This window comes from Rhyacophila brunnea, unplaced genomic scaffold (assembly GCF_057557595.1).
Source record: "Rhyacophila brunnea isolate RB1 unplaced genomic scaffold, BYU_Rbru_1.0 scaffold_23, whole genome shotgun sequence".
NCBI lineage: Eukaryota > Metazoa > Arthropoda > Insecta > Trichoptera > Rhyacophilidae > Rhyacophila > Rhyacophila brunnea.
In genome coordinates this window covers 14,559,999-14,587,526 of record NW_028232893.1, presented here as the reverse complement: position 1 = coordinate 14,587,526, position 27,528 = coordinate 14,559,999, and the positions used below count along the sequence as shown (strand labels likewise).

Below are 27,528 nucleotides of genomic sequence, written 5' to 3'. Positions count from 1 at the left end.
ACGTCAGTATATTTCGCTTGACAAGTAACTGAAGTAACAATTAATTATTAGCAACATTATTTTGTAAACGCACGCTTTGGCGCGAAAAGGTGGCAAGTTGTATTTTTAGAGGCGACGTTCGAGGCTCAAGGGTAGGTTACCGACTGACCGTACCTACTCTCGACCCTTCGTCCGCCCAGGAACAGATAACGGTAACTTTCTTTTTCTTTGTTTCGCTGTGCATCCTGGTCTAGCCTTGACTCATTTACAATTACAATAATATCATTATATTCCCAACTCTGTCGATTGGAGGATTTTTGATGGGGGATTTAGGCATTATGATATTTGGTATCATATACGCAAATTAATTTGAATATCATAAAATGTACTAAAAGTTGGTTAAATTTATATTGTAGGTACTCGAAATCAATCAGTGCGTCGGGCTTCTACGTCACTAAACGTGCCGCTGCATACGTTGGAAAATGATATAAGTACCTAAATACAATATTTCTTTATAAAGAGTTGGTTCAGTTGACATTTGACTCATCTACATTTTTTCTGACACGACAGAATTTTTGAATTTCCCGCCATATTATTGAATGTAGATACCTATATCTAGCTAGCTACAGATTTTTCCTAAAAAGAAAATATACGTAGCACGTAGACTGGTTGGTTTTCCAGCCGCGTTTACTGGACGCCGAAACAGGTTGTAGGTCTGTAGGATATCAGTTGATATTGAGGCGCGCGCCGTGTGGGGCGTCAGTTCGGTAGATAAGAAAACCCGCAAAATGGCGTCGCCATTGATTTTTTACTGAAAAGGGTTCGGCTGTCGCGACTCAGTCGCTGCACGAGAAATCGCTCAAGATTAATCCCAAAAATGAGAGCAAATTGCTGAGCCTCCGCAAATGTTTTAGCCACATATCCAGCATCAACTTTGCGACTCTCCCTGTCAAACTGCTGGAGAAAGACATGGCGACGCAACAAGGAGGTGAGGAAATAAATTCAATTTACCTAAACAAATAACCATTGACAACTGCACACATTTTCGCAAATTAGCCATAAATATTTATTTGAATTTTTCGAACGTTTTTGAATTGATATTCACTTGTTTTTGTCATTATTTTGATTATCACATTTCCGGCTTTTTGCGTTGGTACTAAACTACTCATGTACTTTACTGTGACATTTTCGATAACATCTGTTATGTGGGCAAATTGATTACAATTTAATATTCTGATGGTAAATGGCACGCGGTGTGTGGTTAAATACTAATTACACTGAAGCAATCAATGAAAATGGGCACAGCTTTATCAGCAATTATAAATAATTAAAAAAAAACTTATAACGTGTTTTTTTAGCAAAATAAAACATTAGTGTCAAAGTAATTAAGACTTAAATACATTGTTATAATAATTACTAGGCGTAGTCCTTGCAATGTTTTTAAGTAAATTATTTTTTATACAACTGATACGTACTACTATTATAGTAAATTTGACTGCACGTATGTAGTACAAACAGCTGTAGTTATATTTATAGTGGTGTCATTGTATTTTTTTAACAACCGGTTCGAAATTATTTATTACCTTTTCATTCTATACGTTCAATAATAATTGAGGGCTGAGTATTAAATGATGACAATCAAGAAATTAGTTGGAAACCGTTTTCATATCAATACATAGGCATCAATATATAGTGCATAATATTAGTAATAAAATTTGATTATATTCCGTCGCCTCAAGTGTATAAATAATATTCTCATAGAAAGTAATTTGAATGTTTTATTTATATCTTATTTTAATATTGTTCTCGTTGGTAGTGCAACCGTCTTTGTATAGAGACAGCAGTGGAAAACGAAACAATACATTTTTTTTAATTGTATTAATTTTATTGATCCAATACAAAAAAAAAACTATGGTTTGAGTCGCCGAATCTCCACTCGTCGTGTATAAATATAGAACCGCGATTTGTGTACGACCGCCGTCAATGACAGTATAAACGTGTCTGAATGAAAAAAATCTCACTTCCTCGCCAAGCACCGTGGTTGTAAAGAAAGAATTTAGAAAATAAAAATAATCTTGACTAGTAACTCAACATATTGCCGTCAAAAGACCCAATCCATTGAGGTTTTCTATTTTCATTGATCACGCAGTAGATTCGTCAGAATTTTTAAGGGGGCCTCGAAACAGTTCAAACCATAAACCATAATCTTATAAAGATGCGTAGGTAGGTATTTCTTGCAAATTGTGTATAATATACTATCCAACGTGTAACTAAATCCTTGAAAATAACATCAAAAGGACATCAAATCTAACACATTTTTTATTATAAAATATGTAATAAAATTATATAAATATGTCAATATTTTCGTAAAATTACTCATTTCAAGCACTGGTTTTAGTCTATAACAAGCCAAAAAAAATAGCATTATGAGATAATAATTGTATTCAAAGGTGCAAACTCTCTGTACCAGAATCTTCAATAGGATATAGCATCTGAATTTATGTAATGGGCACCTAAATTAAATCACCACCAGCAGCTTGTAGCTGTAGCAAGTCACGTCTCTCCATAAAATACGACATTTTTTTGTAGATAGGTAACGAATTTATTAACACAACGAAATTTTTAGTATAGTGTCAAGGAATAAAACAAGGAATAATAGCACCGAAAGCAAAAAAATAAATATCACCTGCTTGTTGCATTTGCCTATCACCAGTATTGTATAATATTCCGCGTGAATTTGAGCGTGACTGCCAATAATTAAGATAATAATTACAAGATAAAAAGAACTTTATATATAAGTACAACGTTTTTAAATTTTCTGTTGAATCATATAAACTTGACTTGACTAGCTTAAACGATCAAAAAAATTGTAAGTAGTTGATAGAAATAATACTGAAATGTCATTTTGACATGTCATATTGATTTCCATAGTAACGCACGTATATATTAAAAATTTAGTTGCTAGGACCCCAGACCCCTAGCAACCAATAATGGTGTCGAAATAACTTTTCATACAAAACAGAATTAACTGAAAATGAATTCAATTCTACTTAAAGATGGCTAAAAGCAGGGCTTTTTTTTCCATTTAACGCGGTGGAACGGCGTTCCGGCACCTTTTTCCACGGTTTTATTTCAAAATCAATTAAACGAAAAAATATTTACGCTTAAGTAATTACAATAATAATTCGTTAAAATGATAAAATAAGGTACAGGTGGAAGCCATTTTGAATGTTGGCGTGTTAGTGTTAGTGAAGTAACCGTATAGTTTAAATAGCAAACATGCGTATGTAACTAGCTTCATACGTATGCTGCGTATTATGATTTTGACAGTTTGACGTTTATCGCATGGCAGCATCTGCGTATATTGTTATTTACGTTTGTTTAGTCAGTTTGTGTTACGATTACGTGTTGTGCAACTATTTTATATATTATTTAGTGCAACCCCAAGTTTAAATATGAAAAAAATTTCCTGTTACTTCTCAACCACCGGCAGCGGCGCCGATTCCGCAAATAAAAAGCTCAAAACAGAAACGATGACAGAAGATATGGAAATAAGATTTGCAGAAACGTTGGAACTCTTGGAACTGAAACGACAATGGGAATGAAAATATCCAAAGAATGGGCCAATAATGAAATCACGTATTCTGGGAAAGAGAGGAAGCTACAATTGGGGTCACTTCGAAAAAAAATTTTCGATCACAGAGGATCTATTGCACACAAAGCAGCGTTAAAAATCATTTCTGAAGCCAAAAAAAAGCAGATTGAAAATACTTTTTTAAAATCGTTATCTCGCGAAAAAGTAATAACAGCAAACATTTTTCGAACTGCATATAAAGTAGCTAAGGAAAATCAATCATTCAATATGTTTGAAAGTGAAATTAATCTCCAAGAACTAAATGGGATCGAAATGGGTCATATTCTCCATTCCACTAACGCATGTGTTAACATTGTAAATCATATATGTGATGAAATGAGAAAAAATGTTTTCAAAGAAATTGTTCAATCGAAAAATATAATTTCTTTGATAATTGATGAGTCTACCACCATAAGCCAAAAAACCACCCTCATTGTGTATGTTCGATGCTGTGTCGAAAGTGTTGGAATGAATTCACCAATTAATTTGTTTTTGGATTTGATTGAACTTAAAGACGTAACGGCAAAAGGAATATTTGAATCATTACTCCAATCTCTTGATTTATATGGGATGACAGAAGAATATTTAAAAAAATATTTAGTTTCGGTTGCATGCGACGGCGCTGCTGTGATGTTAGGTTCTAAAAATGGAGTGAAAAAATTGCTGACAGAAAAATTTCCTTCAATTATAGTTTGGCATTGTACTAATCACAGATTAGAATTATCAGTAAGTGATGTTGTAAAAAAAATTTCAGGGATCAATAGATTCAAATCATTTATTGATAAACTTTATGTTTTATACCACGCGTCGCCGAAAAATAATAGAGAGTTGCATTTATGTGCAGAATCACTAGGCGTTGAGGTACTGAAAATCGGAAGAGTTTTAAGTACCCGATGGGTGGCATCTAGTTTTCGTTCAGTTTCGGCTGTGTGGAATAATTATGAATCCCTTGTGCGTCATTTTGAAGAAGCGATGAATGACCCTACAAGAGATAAAAATGACAAGTGTACTTACAGTGGCTTAAAGAACAAAATAACATCAACAGCATTTTTATTGGATCTAGCATTGATGTGCGACGCTCTCCAAGAATTGTCGGAACTTAGTTTGGACCTACAAAATCGCAATGTGAACCTTTACATTGCAAATCGAAAAATAAATGAACTCGTTCAAGTTTTTGAAGAAAGAAAACAGAATTTTGGACCCTATTATAAATGTGCTGCAGCTGCTATAAGCAATCTGCATTTTCGTGGAGTTTTACTTCACGAAAAAGTTTCTAAAAATGATCCTCCTATTGATCCGAAAATATTTTATTCCACGTTGAAAACGTCAATTGAAAAAAGGCTGCTAGATAATAAAGATGTTGAGTTTGCACTTTGGGCTCGCGTACTTGACCAAAAATATTGGCCTGAAGACATTGATAATCGGTTGACATTTGGAGAGATGGAAATTAGAAACATTTCGATCAGGCTACAACTAGATGAACGAGAAATGATTCGTGGATTTCGCGAATACATTCTCGAAAAGACATATTCTGAAAAACTCTTGCGTTTGGTATATGCTCTGAATTCTATTCCCATTTCTTCAAGTGAATGTGAACGGGGGTTTTCGCAAATGAATCTTATTATTACCCCAACAAGAGCTTCGTTAAACACTAAAACAGTTTCGGCACTCTTGTTCATCAAACTCGTGGGACCACCCTTGACACTTTTCGATCCTTCAAAATATGTTGATAGGTGGTTACTTAAAGGAAGACATTCGGCCTTAGACTCTAACACTAAGAAAAGGAATCGAGATGATGTATCAGACGAGAATTGGAAAAAACTTTGGAAATCACTCTAAACTTTTATTCAAGTTCATAAATAAATACATTACATATGTATTTACAATTATATTTTAAAGTTAGTCTTATTTAGTCTTATTTGTACAATATATTTCAAATATAATGTATGTATTTTATTGTTTCTGTAGCTTTGTTTTGACTAAAATAAAAAATTATCGTAAAAATCAACCTTTTTTTGTTCGCTTCGTGGCATAGCTCCTTTAAATTTCATTTAAGTGACATTTGAATATAATTTTATTTAGTAAAAAGCTTGACATGAAGTGAGTTCCGGCACCTTTTTTTTTTAAAAAAAAGCCCTGGCTAAAAGTAATAAAAAAATGCATTGGCATCGTGTTCTGATATATTCTAAAAGTTTCAAATGTCTAGCTAGTCGGGAAGTTAGTTAAAAATCGATTGCAAGATTTGTACCGGACAAAGAACCACCGGACAAATAAGAATTCGAGCTAAGAAAAACGTTGTAATATAAAAGGGAGATGAGTAAAAAATTGCTACTTTTTGGGAGAGCTAAGAGAAGATTGAGATTTGGACTACTTTTTATGTTATATGGAATGAGGCGGAATATTAATTCAGCTTTAGAGCGATATTTTACCTGGAGACATCACTGAATCCACGAATGTAGTTGAGTTCGTCTTGTCATCTACTACTCTACTACTACGGAAGGCTCGACATATTTTATCTTGCTAATTGTTGCAACGATAATTTTCTGTTCTTTGGCCAATTCGGGATAAATAGGTAACTGTAAATTTGACGATTTGACTGAAGTTTTGACGCTTTCGTTTTGACAATTATTCAGATTATTGATACGGTACATAGTTAATTCAATTGTAGTAATAATTAGTACCTGTTTGATGGATTATTATAGAAAAATTTCCATAGTAGTATCTTTTCTCAGTTTACAGGGTAAATTAAAAAGTTGAAACTCATTTATATTCAGTTTTGTACTAAATAAATTCAACACGACATACATAATTATTATACACTGGCCACGGCCATATAATATTATAACATCACACAGTATTCCCTCGTCGCTCTCAGATTTAAAGGAACGCCTTTTGTTTTTGCGTTAAATTATTTTTTATCCCCAGTTTTCATATTAATTGGTAAAACAACAACGCGAATTGACGCCGTATAGTGAGCGTAATCCTCTTCCATCCCTCCTAACTAGGGAATCCAATCCCGAGCCAAAATTCTGATCCAGAAATTTTCGGATTACAATTTGACAATCCCGGGATCCCGGGACTGGTCGCGAGATTGGCATTTTTTCCATTGTTAATATAAAAATGTTATATTTACAAAAATAACATTGACAAAATCGGTCAAAAATAAATCTAGTATAATTTATACTATTTAAGACATTAATTGTTAATATTGTATATCTACGTTCAATCTTGAAAATACATAAGTTTAATGGAGTAAATAATATTGTAATATAAATAATAATGTGAATTTAATATGAGATTACTGTTTCTGATAGAAAAAACTTAGGATTAGCGAGATTTAAAATAGTAAAGCAAATAATCATGGTGTACTTATGGCCTTTCCGCTTCATACATCTAATTAGTCAGCTAAATATGAAACTGCCGTAAAACGTATGAGATCATGGTGGAATTACTTTGTTAAAAGTGCGAAGCATTGTTTTTTCCAACCTTTCTGATTTTTAATAATATATGTGAAAAAATAAAATGAATCGGCAACTTACATATGGATATAAATCAAACTTCATTCAAACTCAGTTTATTTCTAATGTAGTTATTTGTCATTAAAAGTATCTTTTCTGTTATATTTTCGTTTTTATTTTATTTTCCATAAAAAGTTTCGGGATTATGTTTATCAATTTCGGAATTCATAGGTATCGAAAATAGCTCGGGATCCCGGGATTGGAATCCCTACTCCTAACCCCGAACCCATTACCTTACACGCAGGGCTTCACATACCGTAAACCCATTTTTTGTAAAAATTGCATAATTTAAAAAAAATATTCATTTTTAATTATAATAATACCCTTGCTGATCTTTATTCGAAAATCGTTTGTAAGAAAATTCCAATTAAATTTATATTTCAGATTATATATACATTAATGAACACAATCCATGCTGTCCAATGGTGTTGTTTTTTTTTTTAATTCATGGTAATTCGTAAAACTATTTTCCCTAAGCCTACCTAACCTAACCTAACCTAACCTAACCTACCCTAACCTAACCGGACCCTTTACCAATAGTCCCTTTAATCTTATGGTAAATCCAAAATGGCTTACATGATAATTTACTTTTACTTTTAATCTTAAGTTTTCAAAAATAATTACCAATTTGGATTAAATTGATTATTATTGATAGAATCATACATAATAATATGCTCCAACCAGTAATTTAGTGGGTCCGGACTGGGCCGGGACTTTTCAGCACTTATATTTTACTAAACAATAATTTTTTTGGAACGATATTATTTTTAACTTATTGAAAAAACTTATTAGAAAAAAACTCGATACCTCAAATAGATAAATTTAGTTAACTATTGCGTTAAACTGCGAGAAAGTCGATTAATTAGTCAAGCGTTTTCCAAAGTGATATCGCCAACTAGAAGGCGCTAGACCGACCCAAGGGGGCGTTGAATATACCTAAGGGGATGGTGGAAGCAAACCGGAAGCAGAAGTGGAGCTCCCCATACTGACTTCAATCAACGATTTGATGGTATTCATAAAATGAGCATACTCTTTTTCAAGTACAAAAGCAGAATAATATCTAAAATAATTACAAGATAAAAAGAACTTTTTGGTACTGTTCGGTTATACGGAATACAGCGGAAAACGCATTTTGAAAATAGCCGATAAACTGGATTATTTGTTAGGTTAACCTAACCAAACCTAACCTAACCAAACCTAACCTAACCTAACCTAATCCAACCTAACCTAACCTAAACTAACCCAAACATACAAATAATCCAGTTTATCGGCTATTTTCAAAATGCGTTTTCCGCTGTATTCCGTATAACCGAACAGTACCAAATTTGTACTTGATAGAAATAATACTGAAATGTCATTTTGACATGTCATATTGATTTCCATAGTAACGCACGTATACATTAATATTAAAAATTTAGTTGCTAGGACCCACTTAGCAACCAATAATAGTTTTACTTTTTACGGATTTCTTCCGAAATAACTTTTCATACAAAACAGAATTAACTGAAAATAAAAATATTTAAAAAAAAAAATGCATTGGCATCGTGTTCTGATATGTTCTAAAAGTTTCAAATGTCTAGCTAGTCAAGTCAAAAATTCTGGTTGCAAAGGTAGGCGTACACTCAATCCCGGATTATGGGCTATAATATAAAAGCTTAGCATGACAAATATTTTTACTAAAAAAAAATCAACTGCAAATAACTAATCGCGGTGATTTAAGAATGGTGCTAACTAAAAACTAGCTGAACATTAATGAATTGGTAGCAGCGCATCAGATGATCCTTCTTAGTAGGTTTATTATTTTATTAGTATTCTTTATTCTAACTATGTCTAACCATTCTAATAATTTTCTTATATACCTGCAATATCTTGTTTACTATGTTTCGTATATTTCCATGTGGTTGGGTATTTTTTTTCTAAAAAGCTGTTAGAGGGCCGATTGGGAATCTCAGCAGTGCTAGTCAAATTTCGAAGCGATTAATAGACATTGTATTGATTTTTTTAAACTTACGATAGATACATAAACATCGAATTATTGAACATGCTTTTTTGTGGCCGTAGCCATAAATTAACAAACGATAAATGAAGTAGGGAGTAAGATCATCATCATAAGATCATAAGTCATCAAATGTCTAAAACAAATATAATGGATAATAAGGCTTCAAAATGGTACTGTTCGGTTATACGGAATACAGCGGAAAACGCATTTGGAAAATACCCGATATACTGGATTATTTGTTAGTTTGGGTTAGTTTAGGTTAGGTTAGGTTGGGTTAGGTTAGGTTAGGTTAGGTTAGGTTAGGTTAGGTTTGGTTAGGTTAACCTAACAAATAATCCAGTTTATCGGCTATTTTCAAAATGTGTTTTCCGCTGTATTCCGTATAAACGAACAGTATCTTCAAAATTATATAAATAGATTATCTACAACGTTTAAAGAATGTCCAGGGTTATGCTCTGAAAATACCATAAAAGCTCCATTTTGACCTACGCTGAGCATGTGGGCCCTTAAGAAGGAATTACTGCACATACTAATGTATACGTCATATTCCTTTTCGAATCTAGAAAATTGAACAATACTGAAAAATGTAATACACCGTTTGCCTCTGCAGAACAATATTAGCATTGATAATAATAATATATGTTGTTCGTACGCCGCCTTATGTAGCTATGTTGTATCTTTAACCTTTCCCTTACCATGGTAAAAAAATTACGCCCGTTCCCATGCCGTCCACTCAGTGGACCGCTAGAAATTTGGCATTTTAAGGCATTTTAAAAGCTAATTGATTGCTTCAAAAGGTAAAGTATGTTTTTAAATACTATTTAGTCATCGTTTAACATGTTATTCTGTGTATATCACATGCAATTATCTTATAATCGTGTATAATAATCGGACATCAATAAATGTACGTCATAACCAAACCACGGTGTGTCTCGATCTGTTTTAAATGGAACAACGAACACACGCTGTCATTTCACGGAGAGTGGGGATGGCTAATTCATCCGAAGCGGACGAGGGTGTTGTAAGGTAGAATAACACGTGTGCAGGCGTTCGTTATTACGTTCGCCACATAAAATAATAGATACCTAGCATATTATGAAATAATATTGGCTTCGATATATTTTAATGAACACATTAAGTTTTATTGCTTACATTTTGTCCAATATATAGTGGACAAAAACATATATCTAAATATATATCAAACTCAAAATTTTATGAAAACCTTTTTAGGGCTTCTGAAACTAGGCGCTTCACTTGAAGAGTTAAAAAATACCAACAACATGACGTGTAATAATAATATGTATTTTATATTTAACGAAAAGAGAAGTATGAATGAAAAAGTGTGCACAAAATTGTAGGATTGCCCAAAGCGTACCGAAACTATTATGGTTTTATTTCGGCCTGGGTTTATCTGATTTTTAAAAACTATATAACACCATATTATGTAAATTTTTGTAGTATTAGTTCAATAAAAACAAATAGGTACGTATGACTCACAATGCACTATTTATGTCGGATCTTAACAGTCTACCTCCACACTTCACCACTGAGAAATAATATAATAGTATATTATTATGTATATACCTACATCAGATTGAGTATGATAATATTTATTTATATAATAATATTATTTGGTAAGTACTTATGAAATTAGAATGATTCAGTAATCTTAATATGAATTTCTTGTACCTACATACAATCCACCGATATTATGGACATATTATTATATATAGTTAATAATAATATATAATATTATAACACAATATCATGTAAACACAACAGGTTCACTATGATTATTTATTTACATATTAGGTATGTAAGTAGGTACCTACTTTATAATTTTATTATTGGTACTTGTAAAATTAAAAAATAAAAATGCTGCAAACACTATAAAATATTTTTTGCAACTGTGTGTCTACTTCATAAACAAAAGAAACTCCACGTGTACTACCTAGTTGCACTTAAATTGCATTTGCTGACTCATTATTATTTTCGGATGAAAGCTATTATTAGTGATTTACGACGACAATACAATTTATTACGGTTCAACCATGGACCAACAAAATAATGTCTCATTTATAATCTTTTATAATTAAAAAAACTAATATAGGTAGGTATTAGTAATATCGTCAAAAAAAGGATATTTTAGAATATCGTATTAACCGCACCGCACCGCAATTTACAAAGCTACAGTTAACTATAGATACAAATATATTATTATTGATGCTAGTCATTAGAACATACCTACATTTTCTGTAGCTGTCTGATTTCAATGCAGGGTATTTATTTAAACGGGTTTAATATTTGGGTTTGAATACAACATTTGAATGGGTAGGTACATCAATATTTTGAAATTTATCGCATTGTATTATTTTCCTAAAATTCTAAAACAGAATGAAATAATATTACCCTTGCCAATATTTAACATACTGCATTGCCTAATATGATAATAGTATAAACATGTAGAACATGTGAATACGCCACGCCACATGCTGTGCTGTTTTTATTTAGCCCGCTCGAGAATTTTTTTCAATTGCCTATGTCCCACAAACTGATGTAATCTTTACAAACCTTGTAGCAAGGGTCTGTATTCTAAATCCGGGAAAAAAGGTTTTATGACTTGACTAGACAATGGTCAATAGCATTGGATCCTTTTCGTTAATTGTTTATGAATAAACGCCACATGTAGCGAAGTTAACACGGTAAAATGAACACTAATAACATTGCGTTAAGGGTTGCTTTGGCGTTTATCGTCAGATGTATTTGAACAATGTATACTTCAAGGTTCGATATATTATGGGAGGCTATAACTGATTGCATTATTCACAGAATTATGTTGAACAAAGACATACATTTCTATCTCTGACTAACAAATGACATTTTAAAATAGTGTCTCATGTTTACATTACTATTATGCGCGTTTCTCTAACGTATATCTTTCTAGATAGCCCTATCACTGTCTTATCAAAATATTGATTAGACTTTCGAAAAATGATTAATTTTACATATAAAACATTCAATTCAACCACCTATATATTTTTCTTTTTATGCCTAAATATTTTATCTACAAATAGCTAAAAGTAGACGTTTATATACATAATAATAAGTGGGGTATCTATGATTCAAGGTCATTTCTAAACTGCGAGACCATCGTGGCAACGGGAGTGTTAAGATCCAGATGCCACCACCCTTATGTACATTATATACAATATACATACCTATGTACCTATCCACCACTGCCGGTGGCCACTTGTTTACGCATTTAAATAAAAATAACACAGCACGTCACTTACGAATAATAATATGCTGGTTGTTCAAGTATCGATTTATTTGTTCGGCGATATTGCTTTTTGGCTTCAGAGAACATCGCTAGTATGTGCCCATCCCTATTTGCTTTTGTTTTAGATTATAATACATTTATAACGCGTATTATTATAAACGAATATAATCATACAGAAGATTATAACTCAGCTGTAATATTAATTATGGATATAACCAGGCTGTGAAGCTACTACATAATAATATGTTAATTGGTAAATCTTATTGTATAGATATGGAACCCAAATGTATGAAAATGAAGCAAAAAAGGAATCCACCAAGGCCTGAACAAAAACAAACCATAAGTGCGAGTGAGAAAGTATTCGGCACGCTTATATCTCCGCAATATGCGTTAGAGTAAGATAGAATTTCTACGGCTGAATTAAATATTTTTTGTACGCGTAGCCGGTAAATATTGATTTTAATGACTATATTCATTTAAAAACTGCGAGCATATATGTTGATGAAATTTATTATTTTTGTGTTAAATATGAAGTCAGTGGTAATTATTTTTGGTTAATTTAGTAGAAAATATGATAAACTATATTGTGTTTAAATTTGGTAGCCGTACTGAGAAGCAACATGATGGTACTTATAACGTTTCATAGTTAGGTTAATAATAATACAGTTTAGGTTCTACTGTGCGTTATACACAAAAAACACGGCATCATTTTGTCGAACATTACCCACTCTCTTTATATTATTACTCTGAGGAATTCACAGTCTACTGATTTAATCTGTAGTCAAGATGAGGATCGTGACCACTCTGTAATGCAATCTTCAAAGTGACTAAGACTCTCCTCCTCTCACGGTTCTCTACTTCTCTCAAGGCAGAGTGAAGACTGCCCCTGTAATCTCCTTTACAGGTCTCTCCAGCGTGCTGATTCTCTTCTTCTGTTTGCATTCTCTGGAGGATACCCAAAACCATCAGTGTTCTCCCTCTTATACACGATATAAATAGAAACTGCCATTCTTCGTAGTATTGATGTATCTAATAACTGTCTTGGTAATCGGCAGCATCCATTGTTTGTTCTCCCAAAAGGCATCGCTTCGGATATTGATATATTCCACTTGCGTGAGAAGAGTTTAGGTTGACTTTGTTTTAAAATTTCAAAAATAGTCTTCTTCGTTCACTCGGCGTAATTCCATGTACATGTTTTACTCTTTTACTTAAATATAGTTAACACTTTCTCTTCCCGTGTGTCGTAAATAGTTACCAAATATTATATGTGTCTACATTATGACTTCAATTCAGAATAGATCTCATTAGTCGCTTTTCTCCGACTCCACAAAAGCAACCTTACAAAATGTGAATATATTTCAAGTGACTATTTTTAAAGAGTGTTTCTCCTTGTGTTTTCAGTGGAGCCAAATGCGGCCACCGATTTTAAGGAGCGCCTGATAGCCCAGGTCAAACGGGAAGTCAAGCAGGTGATGGAAGAAGCGGTCACCAGGCGAGGAGTGCGCGAGGACTCCGGCGCCGTGACGGCTCTCTGTGCCGCGGTGGAGGCTTGTCTAGGTCAGGGTCTGCGGAGACGTGCCCTGGGACTCTTCAAGACATCGTCCACCACTGCGCTGCTCCATAAAGTGGCAAAGGTAGGATTGTATTTCATGATTGTTTATGGACCGAATTAATGATTGAAATGATTAATAAAAACACTCGTTAAATTGTAATATGATTTTATTGAAACAAATTCAGAATGTTTGGTAGAATTTCTTTTTAGAATATAAGAAGTGTAATATTTTTTTGCGTGAGTAAAGTTCCGTGAGAGTAGGCAGACCATGGCCCCCACAAAGTGGGGCTGCCAGGGCTCTAGTCTGGGGGCCCGGGCTCAGGAAGGGCCCGGCGTGGCGATTCGACCAGATAAGTGATATAAAATACACATCACAAATTCTGTCTATTAGTAAAAAAAAGTCGCCTCCGGCCATTTTTCTTCACTATTGTTACTATATGTTATTATTTAAAATAATGTGTTTATACGATAAAAATTTTATTTGTGTATCGATACTCGACAACTCCATACTTCAAATGGATGTATTAATATATTTAAAAAAAAAAACACTAAAAATATACACATTAATTCTACCGCGTACACCATTTTGAAAACGCTACTGTGGAGCGCTACACTGCCTTTATCCTCAGCGATAGATAGGGGGGGCCGCCAAAGTTCCTAGCCTGGAGGCCCGCTTCAGGATATGGGGGCCATGAGGCAGACTATGTACTGTTTAGGGGCAGCAAATAAAATAATGAATTATTTACGACTATTACAGTTGTCGAGCGTAAGTTTTGTAGAAACGAAATATTTGCTGTGGAATTTCTGAACTCCGTCGCATGCGGTTATTGTATAGTATTTACCATCGGTGGCTGTGGTTAGTGATTGTGTCTGTACGCGACGTTAGGCTCTTTTTATTGGAATCTGCTGCCGATCTGCTAAAACGTCTAAAGGCCATATTCCACTGGCAGACGCACAGACCCAACCCGATCCAACGATCGACGCCGACCATAGACTAATATTGACGCCGACCGTCGTCGCCAGCTATTTGCAATTACACGCAATGATTCAATCTCGTTGGTCCTTGATTTGATTGGTTTAAAATAATACTAGTGTTGCTATTATTAAAAATATTGGTTGGTGAAAACTAGATATTTCTTAGATTGGTGGCTACACTGAACGCATTCCCGCGCAATTTTACGTCAACAAAACTAAGCTGTCAAAGCTAGCGAGCATCAAATTTGTTAAAACTTACGCGGCCGTTTGAGATTTATAGAAAGTGTTGTATACTTATTGTTAATTTACATCATGAATAACTGGGCGAGCTTGAATCTCCAAACCAATCGATTACAATCGAATTGAAATGAAGTATGAACGACCGTTGCGCGAGCGGGCGAGTATTCGGCTATTTTCGTACGCTTTCGGCAATCTTCGCTTGTTAAATGAATGGATCGCGCGACTGATAATAGGAAAATTTCCACTTTCGACCCGATCGCTCACGATCCTTGAAAACCATAGAGAATAGAGTTTGACAGTCGTGGCAGACGATCGGGCCAGACGCAATCTGCCAATGGAATATGGGCTTAACGCATAATATGTAATCACTGGCAAGATAACGTACTTACAAGGGGTTGCCTTAGCCTTAGAACGATGCGTGTCTAGTATTGAGGTATGTCTGCCTGGCTGTAGGATTGGGAGAATCAGGCATATGGCGTTCAATCTTAAATTGTTCGACAAATAACTTAAAACTTCTCATAAATAAGCTAGATCTGCTTGAAACTTACCAAATTTCATACCTATATACATCAATAAAGTTATCCTCTGCAATCTTTGCTCTCGTGAAAACAACATTGACAATTATGATTTAGGTACTATTTATTTAATAGGTAAGTACTATGTTAGTGTTTAGATTTGAGAAAATCTAGCTTTTTCCCTGCCGTATTCTAGCTTATTGCGAGTGACAGTTAGCAACACTGGCGGTTGGTAAGACGTGTACGAAGTGACATATTGCCTTCCGGAGCGTATAGCTGTCACATATCGTAACCCACCGCCATCTTTAGATTAATAAAGCCTGAGCATAAATTTTTGCACAAGCAACGAGTGGTCCACTTTTCAGTTGTCAAAATCAGATCCCAGATTGCTTGACATATTGATTCGCCCTTTCTCGTTTCAAATTGAATTATAAAAAAATCTCAAATCAAATATATATTATTAACTATCAGTGTTATTAATAAATAATATACATTCCTGTTATTCATCATCTGTCAAAGTCAGACTAGTCCTTTACACAAAAACCGGTGGTAATATCGATTTCCAAAAATTATGTAACATTGATGTATGCATTACATTTGTAAAAGGTGTGTTAATGGTAGTGTATTATTTATCATGTAGCTTATCCATTCAAATCAAACCATTCCCTGTGTGAACACGACAGACGCACTCGACGTCAGTATGAGCACTCTATAGAACAATGAGAGGCAATGACAGCTGTTCATACATGAGTCGTATAGTATCATACGTAGAACTGTCGCAAATATATCGAAATTTAACTAAGTATGCCAAATTATTCTTCTGACCATAATGTATAACTAGCAATATAATATTCGAATCAAAATCATATCTGTGTGGTATAAAATTGTGATGGAAAATAGGACTTGGTATCAGAATTAGAACTGTTCAATACTTTGGAAACAAAAGTAGAACTGTTGAATTTCAATTGAATTTCTAAACGTAGAAACATATTTCATGCATTATATCACTAAAAAACCCAACAAAACGTTTTTCGTTATTTTTCGAAATGATGAATAACGCACAGATCTACTTCTGATACACTATACGACTCACATAGACAATAACGGGAAAGGCGGAAAAAGTAGGACCAGTCGTTGTGAATGTATCGGCTTTCTACTTGAGTCGACAATGCGCAACCACAATCATTGGTTAGATGTGCGCTAGACCTCAGTATTACCACTTTTTTGTAACCATTACAAACTACTGAAGAATGTTTGTTTCTGTGTCCATAAAGTCTTATAAATTCTATAAAAGGTCTCGACACTCATCCTGTAAGTTTTCAATTGTGTTAACCCACTGACAGATAGTTTATATTCTATTCTCCGAGGGGTGATGTTTCGTCAATGTATTCCATTCGTTTCCTCACATTTTGCAATTTTAAATAGATACCCCCACGTCTTCACTTTGGAATTCAATTTATATATTCTACAGAAGAAAGAATAGTAAAAAAATACTTTAGAAGGTTTCCTTTTCTTGTTGGCGGGTTGACATTGGATGCCGTCGAAAGTAGAGTGAAATAATTTTATTATCATCTCGTTGAATATTAATTCTCTTCTAAAAGGTTGAAAGAATGTCAATGCTTTTTTTTCGTAGTCGAAGGTTGGAGATCATTGTGTTGGTCCTTTGTTAGGTAACATAAATGTACATATCGTCACCTTAATATTAAAACCTCGTAAATCTGTTTGAGAAGAATGTTGAGGGGAAGAAAAAACGTAATAAAAACAATATTTAAATACCGCTCTAATCGACGATTCTGCTAACACTGGTTGTGAAATACGAGGTTTAATTCCATGTTTGAAACCACGAGACCTACGAGATTTTAAAATTTCTCGATAGATGGACAGCAGGTTTTAATATTATGATTTAAAATGTTTTTTTTGTTTAAATTTTGTCGAACATACTTAATTTTTCCATAATATTCTACTTACGAGGCTTTAATAGTAAGGTGACGATTTGTAAAGTTGTATTTCCAAACACACGGGTACATAGATACATAATTGGGAACTGTGAACTCATAAATAATGGGAACTAAAATACCTAACAGGTGTAGAGAAGCAGACAATCTTTCCTTGTGGAAGAATACGGGACAAACTTAAACACGTGTCAAGAATTAATACGTCATACGTCGAATACTGACAACTGCTCTCGGTTTATGCAGTGACGCTAATTTAATATTGATGTATTGAAGGTTGCAACACACATTATTAAATTGCACGTTAATGCGTGGTTCATTTTCGTAGCACACATTCAAAACCTAGTACTGCACAAAATACTCAGCGGTGATGAAACAATCGATTCGTCAATTATTAAATTACTTACTTATACTTAAGTATATTATTTATATTTTTTTGTGTTTAAAAGGCTACAAGTTCAGCCCAAACATTCAAATTATATAATACATACCAACATTTTATACACAAATGTTCCTTGAATGTAATCCGTGGACGCCTCTCGTGGTGCAGTGTGTAAGGCGCTTGCCTTCCAACCGGGAGCTCCGGATTTGATTTCTGGTAATGACACAATATATTTCTGTGATTTTCTCAAAGCCTGGGTGTTTGTGATTGTTCAAAATGACAAACAACCAGCTTGTACGAAAAAGCGAAGGTATGATTAATAAATACATGAAATGTTTATGTGTAGGTCATGGGGAGGCTGACAGGGCTCTAGCCTGGGGGCCCGGTCCAGATAAGTGAGATAAACACACATCACAAATTTGCTTTAATAGTAAAAAAAGTCGCCTGTATTTTCCTTCAATAATATTATTATTTAAAGTTACGTGGTTGTACGATACAATTTTTAATTGTGTATCAATACTCAACATCTCCATAATTCGAATGGATGTATACAATAAAACACTAAATATACACATTAATTTTACCGCGTACACCATTTGGAAAACGCTACCGTAGAACGTCACACTGCCTTAATCCTTAGCGATAAGTAGGGGGGGCAGAAATCGTAGCCTGGGGGCTCACTTCACGATGTGGGGCCCATGGTGTAAGTATTATTTACTCTTTCACGATTAAATCCGTTTTCGTGCATAAATTTTGTACCTACACTTTATGTGGTGGGAATGGGACAACTGGACGCTAGGACAATTGGACGCCGCACTGTCATAGACACGTAAACAGAACGTAGAAGAGGAATTTTTTTAACAGTAGTTTTAATTCATTTTATTCTTAACATAATGTTTTTTTTTATTAAGGATTGAGAATTACCATGCCTAAGGCTTTATATAAAAATAAAAACTCTTTTTTTGTTGGAACTTAAACATATGCACGATTTAATCATTATTTACGTGTGCATATTTAAATTCTAACCAACTATTAAATCATAATATAACAATTTAAATGTAAATAATAATATTAAATATTTTTTAAAAAATTACCTTTACTTACTTAAGTACCTAACGTCTATTTATTTTCAAATTGTGTGGCGTCCAGTTGTCCCGGCGCCAAATCTTCCTAGACCCTATGTGGTGAAGTAAAAACGGGCACTGATTTATTTTTCACTTACATAGGCTTAACATAATATTATTTTTTTCCAAACCAGGACGAAATAAATGACTTGTCCACACACCGTTTTCAAAAAGGGATATGTAGGTACATTTTCTTTTTGGGATTTTAGGGTTTAATTATTAAAAACTAGATATCTTAAAATAAATAATATGTCAAAGACAAAACAAACATTTTGACAGCCTCGTTTTTGCAATGTCTGGCAATGACTGACAGGACAATAACAAAAACGCACACAATTCATGTGATAATATGTATACCTACCTACCCTCTATATTGTTTTTTTTATTATAATAAATATCGTTATAGGGTTCAATTATTATCGATGTCTTCGCGTGGTTCATAAAATACGTATGTACCTACTAAATTATAAACTGGACAAAATGTCAAACTGGCCAGGAATTCGGGACCCTTTTTAAAACCTTGACTTGGTCAAATCCAGGGCTCGAAATGGATCGGAACGCACCGGAGCGCCGTTCCGGTTCGTAGCATCCCAAAAATTATCGCTCCGTCTCGTGGAAATATTAATTTGACCGTCTGAGCGACATATGCAATATAATTAAAAAAACCTAAAATGCTTATTTTTTAAATACATATACAATTAGATAATAACGTTGGGTAATATTTTCGTCAAATTATCAAGCGTTGCGGTTCGTAAAATTTTACATTTCGAGCGCTGGTCAAATCGATGTCTACTTATATTTTCCAGGGCTCGAAATGGATCGGAGAGCCGTTCCGGTTTATAAAATCACCAAAATTATCTCTCCATCTCGTGAAAAAAATAATTTGACTATCTGAGCTAGATAGGTCAATAAATAAAACAAAAAATGGTACAGTTCGGTTATGAGGAATACAGCGGAAAACACATTTTGAAAATACCCGATATACTGGATTATTTGTTAGTTTGGGTTAGTTTAGGTTAGGTTAGGTTAGGTTAACCTAACAAATAATCCAGTATATTGACTATTTTCAAAATGTGTTTGCCGCTGTATTCCTCATAACCGAACAGTACCCAAAAAAATTAACACACTTATTTTTATAAAATACATATAAAATTAGATAATTTATTTTATTTTGTTAACTGTCAATTCATGGTGGAACTGCATTGTATTGTTGTTTTTATTTAATAAAACGCAATTTTTTATAGTACTTATTCCACTTTAACTAATATATTAGGACCGGTTTCGTCCGCCTCAGTGGGACATTTTCAACTTTCAAATTTTCAGTTGAAAATGTCCCACTGAGGCGGACGAAACCGGTCCTAATATATTAATTAAAGTGGAATAAGTACTATAAAAAAATTGCGTTTTATTAAATAAAAACAACAAAATTAGATAACTATGTTGATATTTTCGTAAAATTATCAAGCGCTCCGATTCGTAAAATTTTCCTTTTCGACCAGTGATTTTAACCTGTTTAATAATATTTACTAGCATAATCATAATATATAAGACTTATATCTGTATTCCACTCATGAGTGGATAATGAAACAGACAAGGGCTTGCGATTTAATATAATTCGCTACAAACATCAAAGGAAATGGGCTGGACATATATCTCAAAGAAGGGACAATCGCTGGACAAATCTAGTCATCCAGTGGTACCCAGGAGGTACAAACGTCCGCAAGGTAGACCTAGAGGCTGCTGGATCAATTACATGATTAAGTTCTGCGGAAGTACCTGGCAACTCAACGCACAGGACCGATAGAAGTGTATTCAGCAGGAAGGCCTTCATCCAGCGGTGGATAGATTCAGGCTGATGATAATAATATCTGTATAGAAGAAAGTTCTTTGATTAATATAAAGTTTTTGGCTCCATTTAATGCCGCGAAACAGCAATCAATTTAAAATGAAAGAATGTTGTCCTTATAGAGACAATGTGTTAAGAGTAAACCAACATTGTCCTTTTCTTTATTCAAGGGACATCCCGCAGCAGTCGTATCCGGGAAATGTGTCTTTGTTCCGTTGATTGGCAAAACTCACTTCTCACTTGAAGTACAGCGGCGCTTCTTAAACTGTGTGGACCCCAAAAAATTTTGCCTATAAATAAATGAGAAGCCTTAAACGTTATTTCTGTAATGACATTTGAAATTATTTAACAAATGCATTAAACTTAGTTAGGTTGGCAACTTCACAAACATTAACATCACTCAGTTGCCATTTCGATTATCTTACTTACGGAATGGCTGCCATTTTACAACGTTTTTATTAGGTCGTATTCTTATTTGTCCGGTGGTTGTTTATCCAGTACAAATCTTGCAATCGATTTTTAACTAACTTCCCGACTTGCTAGACATTTAAACTTTTAGAATATATCAGAACACGATGCCAATGCATTTTTTTATTACTTATACCCATCTTTTAGTAGAATTAAATTCTGTTTTGTATGAAAAGTTATTTCGGAAGAAATCCGTAATCCAATCCACTACTATTATTGGTTGCTAGAGGTTTGGGGTCCTAGCAACTAAATTATTAATATTTATACATGCGTTACTATGGAAATCAATATGACAGTTGTGTCAAAATAACATTTCAGTATTATTTCTATCAAGAACAAGTTTTTTTGATCATTTAAGCTAGTCAAGTCAAGTTTATATGATTCAACGGAAACATTAAAAACGTTTTATGTAAAAAGTTCTTTTTATCTTGTAATTATTTTATGTTCATTATGATTACTTATTCGAGTACAATTTTATTATAAACAATTTTACACATTTTTTTTTAATTACATAGGTAATAATGCTAAAATGCATAATTACTGGCTGCTTCGTGACTGGTTGTCTCTTTGACAAATATTTAACAAATATTGACAAATAAATGTCATTGCAGTAGTATGAAGTTCTCTACAAATCTTTTCAGTGTCCCTTTTTTATCAAAATTTCATTCATTCAGGCTAAATCTCTATAGAAGGTTTTATTAACATCTTTCGTAGACTCTAACTTACTACTACCATCTACTTACCTAACATGCCTGGAACCATGTCAGTTCTTTCCAAAACATTGCATTGGCAGTATGCGACTGGTGTCCAGTTTCTTGCCCCACGCACATGAGATGTCCTCGTTGGTTAAATATATGCCTACATCTTCACTTTCATCTTGTAGCTTGGGACACTAATGGTCTTACTCTTAGACCCAAATGCATAGTAATACTTATTTAAATAAGTTGGAATGACACAATTTTATTAATAGCGCATCACGATAAACATATGGCGGCAAAACTTACGTAACAGAATCTGTCATATAATTATGATTTGTAAACAGATATTAAGTAAATATAAATTTTTGTCTAATTAAGATTGTATTGAATGCCAATTATCAAAGTAAAGCAAACCCCAACCAAAAACGGAATGAATAATTTGTAGAATGTAGATTTCGCGGACTAATCGATGGAGTGATTTGTGAGGCCCGTATTCAATAACTTACAGACAACGAAATGCAGGTCGTGTGCTGACGAGAGCTATTTTAGTCTATCGTCTCCGTCCAGGCATGATTAAATCTCTCTTTCCATTTTTATGCGGGTTTCTTTTTGAAGCGAGTCCACTTCTGCCGTCTCCATATGATGATTTTTCCTGGACTTGCCTTGAAGTCTGGGTTCATTGATTGTTTATCTTAATATTTTAACTGATGGTGACATATTGATAAGAGACTTTAAGTGCCATGACATGAATGATAGGCAATTTTATCCATGCGATAGAAGAACCTAAACCTAACCACAAGTCATTGATGGATGCAATGGGCATTGCCTCGCAGTTCGTAAATTTAATAAAATTAAATTATTTAAAACTAATTTGATCATTACTCTTAGTTATCCATGCTTAAACCTCATCCTCACATTATATAAATTCTCTATCTGTGCGATTTTCTTGAAGGCCTTCGGTTCTAGCGTCTGTTTTTCTAATATATTTGAGAAACGCTGACGTATAGGCTTTCTATCTCTCCAAGAGGTGAACTTTGATAAATTGGTTTGAAAACAATGTAATTTAACTTCTGGGTAACTCAATAAAAGGTCATATTCTGTACCAGTGGCGTAAGCAAATGGGGTCTCTGTGTGTGTAGATTCCCCCCGATTGAAAATAACTTGAAAGTTCTCGCGTGGCCCAAAGGAAAATGTTCACGGGGGTGTCGTGAAACTTCGAAACGAGGTGGATTGTGGTTTTTGTAGTATTGCCAACTGATCGTCGCGACTTCTTATTGTAAATTTGCTAGAAGTTATATCGTGTTACCGCTGTCGGAATCTGCCATCTTCTCCGACCTAATGGTTAAGAGCGCGATGCAGAACCATTCTTAGGCGCGCAAGTCCCTAAGATACGCGCCTAACTTTAAGAGGCCAATTCCGACGACCTAGGTTCATTAAGAAAAACATATATTATTCTTACTAAATGCCTTTTTAGACGGGCAACTCTGCATTGCGCTTTGCGACACACGGCGATGCAAACTGCTATGCACCAGACGCGCATGCACCAGACGTGCATTGCATAGTCTATACTAGAGGTGGGTTGGAAATACTGTCACCAGTTTGTGTACTCAAGTATCGGATTAAACTACCCATACTCAGTACGTGTGGCCCAATAAACTTATTCCAAAAAACTTGTGATGATATCATCGCGAGTCGCTGGCTAGTTGGTAGACTTTCAATACTATTGACATTAAATGCGCGCGAGCGAGGTAGCATTTGAATACAATAATTATATTTTAATTTATTAGTCTATGCATGAGAATGACATCATCGTATGTATGAAAAATTCATAAATTTTCTGTAGCAGCATATTATTCTCTCGGAAATGTGGTGAGGTGACTGAGGTGACGCAGTTTACAATAAAAAAAAATCATTGTTATACCTACATTTTATGTTAACAAGAATATAACTTAATATATAAACAACTCATAAATTTAAAATGTAAATAGGACATTTCGAAAAGCTCAGCTCAGTGTGTTTTTAGCGATTCTATTGAAGCCGATATTTCAAATACCAATATTGAGTTAAGTTTTAGTTCCAGTTTATAGACTTATGTCGCATACGCACGCCAACCGCTCTATATAGTATTCCAAATACTAGTAAGTATTTTGGAACAAGTTTCTATACTAAGTATTTTTTTATACTGATAGTAAGTATACTTAGTCTTCAAAATCGACCAGTTTTCCCACCTCTAGTCTATGCGTCAACTCCAACTATTTAGTTTTTATAACGTAGGTACTTGCACTTGCTAATAATTATTTAATAGACTTCTTTCTTTTATTCAACGAATAATTCACAATATTTTAGTATGAAACTTTATATATATTGAACATAAATAATTTAAAAACATCTCATGCATATCATGTTTAATATTACAACTTAAATCAAGCATTTTCTTTTATCAATTTAATAATCCACAAAAAACTGCCCCCCCTCAGAAATTCTTGCTACGCCAGTCGCCACTGTTCTGTGCCTACATTGATTTCAAATACTCAATCATAGAATTCGTTTAATTAAATGTCAATTGAAATGGGAATCAGTAATACGGCATCTTACCTATTCATACTTGATTGGTAGTTATATATCTGCCCACACAAAATGTGACTTTTGGCAATATTGTAGATTTTATGGCGTATGTAAAGGAACCCCTAACTCAGCGCTCGAAATGGAAAAGTTTACGAAACGGAGCGCTCGACAGTTTTCTGAAGAACAATAGGTACATAGTTATCATAGTTAGAAGACATAGTTATCACATTTTATGTGTATTTCATAAAAATAAGTGTGTTCGATTTTTTATTATATGGCCTATCTAGCTCAGACGGCCAAATTATTATTTTCACGAGACGGAGCGATAATTTTACCGATTTCACGAACAGGAACGGCACTCCGGTGCGCTCCGGTCCATTTCGAGCCCTGACCTAACTAATTCACGGGAAATAATTGGCCGTCGACGGTAAGCTTGCTTGCATTTTTACTACAGGATACTTTATTTAAGGGTTGCTGTATTAATAAGGAATGGACAAAGGAAAACATCCAATTAATTTGCTTTAACTTTTATTTATTCACATTTTTAAATAATACACTTCAAACCGTATCATCAGAAGTTATTTATACTGAAACAGGAATGTAAATTCATGATTATTATTGCGTAATACTTAGTTAATTAGGTTAGTAGAGGTGAATTTAATATTTAAGACGGTCAATAACACCTACATAATATATTTATTAATAATCATGCCATTGGCCGATATAAATGGTCAGTATTATCAGTATTATCAGTTATTTTAATTAAATTTTATTGTATATAATCTTTTAATTTAAATTATTATTTTTGAGCCAGGGGTCGAAATGGACCGGAGCGCTGTTCCGGTTCATTAAATCCCCAAAAATAACGCTCCGTCTCGTAGTACAACACATTTACACATCAGAACTAAATAGGCTGTCTCACAAAAAAATCCAACATTTATTTTTATTAAATATAGGGCAGTACATAAAATTGATAACTAGGTATGTTAATCGTAGTATATTCTTGGGTTTTCACCGTGTCTCCTTCTTCCTTCTTTACTCGACGTTTCGGGCTCGTTGCAGAGGCCATTATGAAGAGATAGCAAAGAAGACATATCAAAAGATAGATCATATCTCTTGATAATGGCCTCTGCAACGAGCCCGAAACGTCGAGTAAAGAAGGAAGAAGGAGACACGGTGAAAACCCAAGAATATACTACGATAAAAAACAACCGTGAAAGCCTCAAACATTATAGGTATGTTAATATTTTTGAAAAAATATTAAGCGTTCCGGTTCGTAACATTTTCCATTTCGAGCGCTGTTTTGAGCACAAAAAGCTACACAAAACCGTCTTATAAATTTGTACTGAGTCTACCACAGACCAGGATAGACTTAAGACTGCACAACCGTCTTCGAGGAATCTGTATCAAGAGATCTCTCTCACTCTCTCTCTCTCCTTTTATCCAGTAGCTCACACTCAGTCTCATTATGTCACAATAGGGGTTCTTTCATAAACTTTTTGGAAATCTCTAGATCTAGACTTCTAGAGCGTCTTGTAACGTGACCGGTCTACCTGAGCGTTTGCGCACTCAAGATATTGACTATATTATTATTTGACTTGCGGATACGCCATCTTTGGTTTTCTTATCCGGTCCAAGTATTCTTCAGGTAAAATTTTATTTAAAAAATTCTTGAATAGCCTTTTCGTGTTTTCCCGTAAGGCTTCACACCCATACAGAGCATTTGGTTGTTATATTCAATATTGTAATATCATAGAAAAATAATTACAAGATAAAAAGAACTTTTTATATGCAACGTTTTTAAATTTTCTGTTCAATTATTATGCTCAATATGCTGAAACTTGTACTTGATATGAAGTAAATAAAAAACAAACAAACAAACAAATATAGAATACTGAAATGTCATTTTGATTTCCATAGTAACGCACGTAGTTATATATTAATAATTTAGTTGCTAGGACCACCTCCTTAGCAACCAATAATAGTGGATTGGATTACGGATTTCTTCCGAAATAAGTTTTCATACAAAACAGAATTAACTGAAAATTTATTCAATTCTACTTAAAGATGGCTAAAAGTATTAAAATAATGCATTGGCATCGTGTTCCGATATATTCTAAAAGTTTCAAATGTCTAGCTAGCCAGGAAGTTAGTTAAAAATCGATTGCAAGATTTTTACTGGATAAACAACCACCGGACAAATAAGAATACGAGCTAAGAAAAATTTTGTAATAAAATAATTCTCTTCAACACCGTAGTAAAGAGGTTTTTTTTATTTATTTTTTAAATAATTTAGTGAAACTATCTCCGTAAAAGTCTAGAATAATACCCACAACCGTATTGATAATGATCCTTCCGTGGCTTATTAATTTATTGTTTTTCTAATTCCATCGTCAATAAGTGGCCGTCATACTATATGGTATTGTTTCTTTGCTGGCTGCACAACGCATGTCATAATAATATACTGTATGTTTAGTATAATCGAAATAATATGCTAATTATATTATTAATTATTTTGAATATGGCTACACCGATGCACTCAAGAAAGAAGCGATCCTCATCTACAATAATAGCATATTAAAGAAATAATTAAAATTTGGTTTACTTCTAAACTAAGTAGGTACTTGGTAGGTACCTACTGTTATCCTACCTATTTTTAAATGTTATTAGTCTATTGGCGAAATTATATTTTTTTATCTTTACAAGTTTTAGGTATATTGACATATTTAGATCTGGGGCGTATATATATGATATTATGTTCTTCTATGTCAATAATCTCTTTATTAAAGCCCTTTAGAAAA

The 27,528-nt window shown here is 33.8% G+C and overlaps 1 protein-coding gene across 1 annotated transcript in view; it reads left to right on the top strand.

Moving 5' to 3' along the window:
• The first annotated feature begins 706 nt into the window (after positions 1 to 706).
• LOC147069575 (small G protein signaling modulator 2-like) overlaps positions 707 to 27,528 on the top strand; it is a 150,117-nt gene continuing 123,295 nt past the window's right edge. Inside the window, exons 1-2 of the mRNA XM_085950458.1 lie at positions 707 to 967; positions 13,812 to 14,044. Of these exons, the coding sequence (XP_085806584.1) occupies positions 949 to 967; positions 13,812 to 14,044 (252 nt within the window). The 5' untranslated portion in view covers positions 707 to 948. The remainder of the gene's footprint in view (positions 968 to 13,811; positions 14,045 to 27,528) is intronic.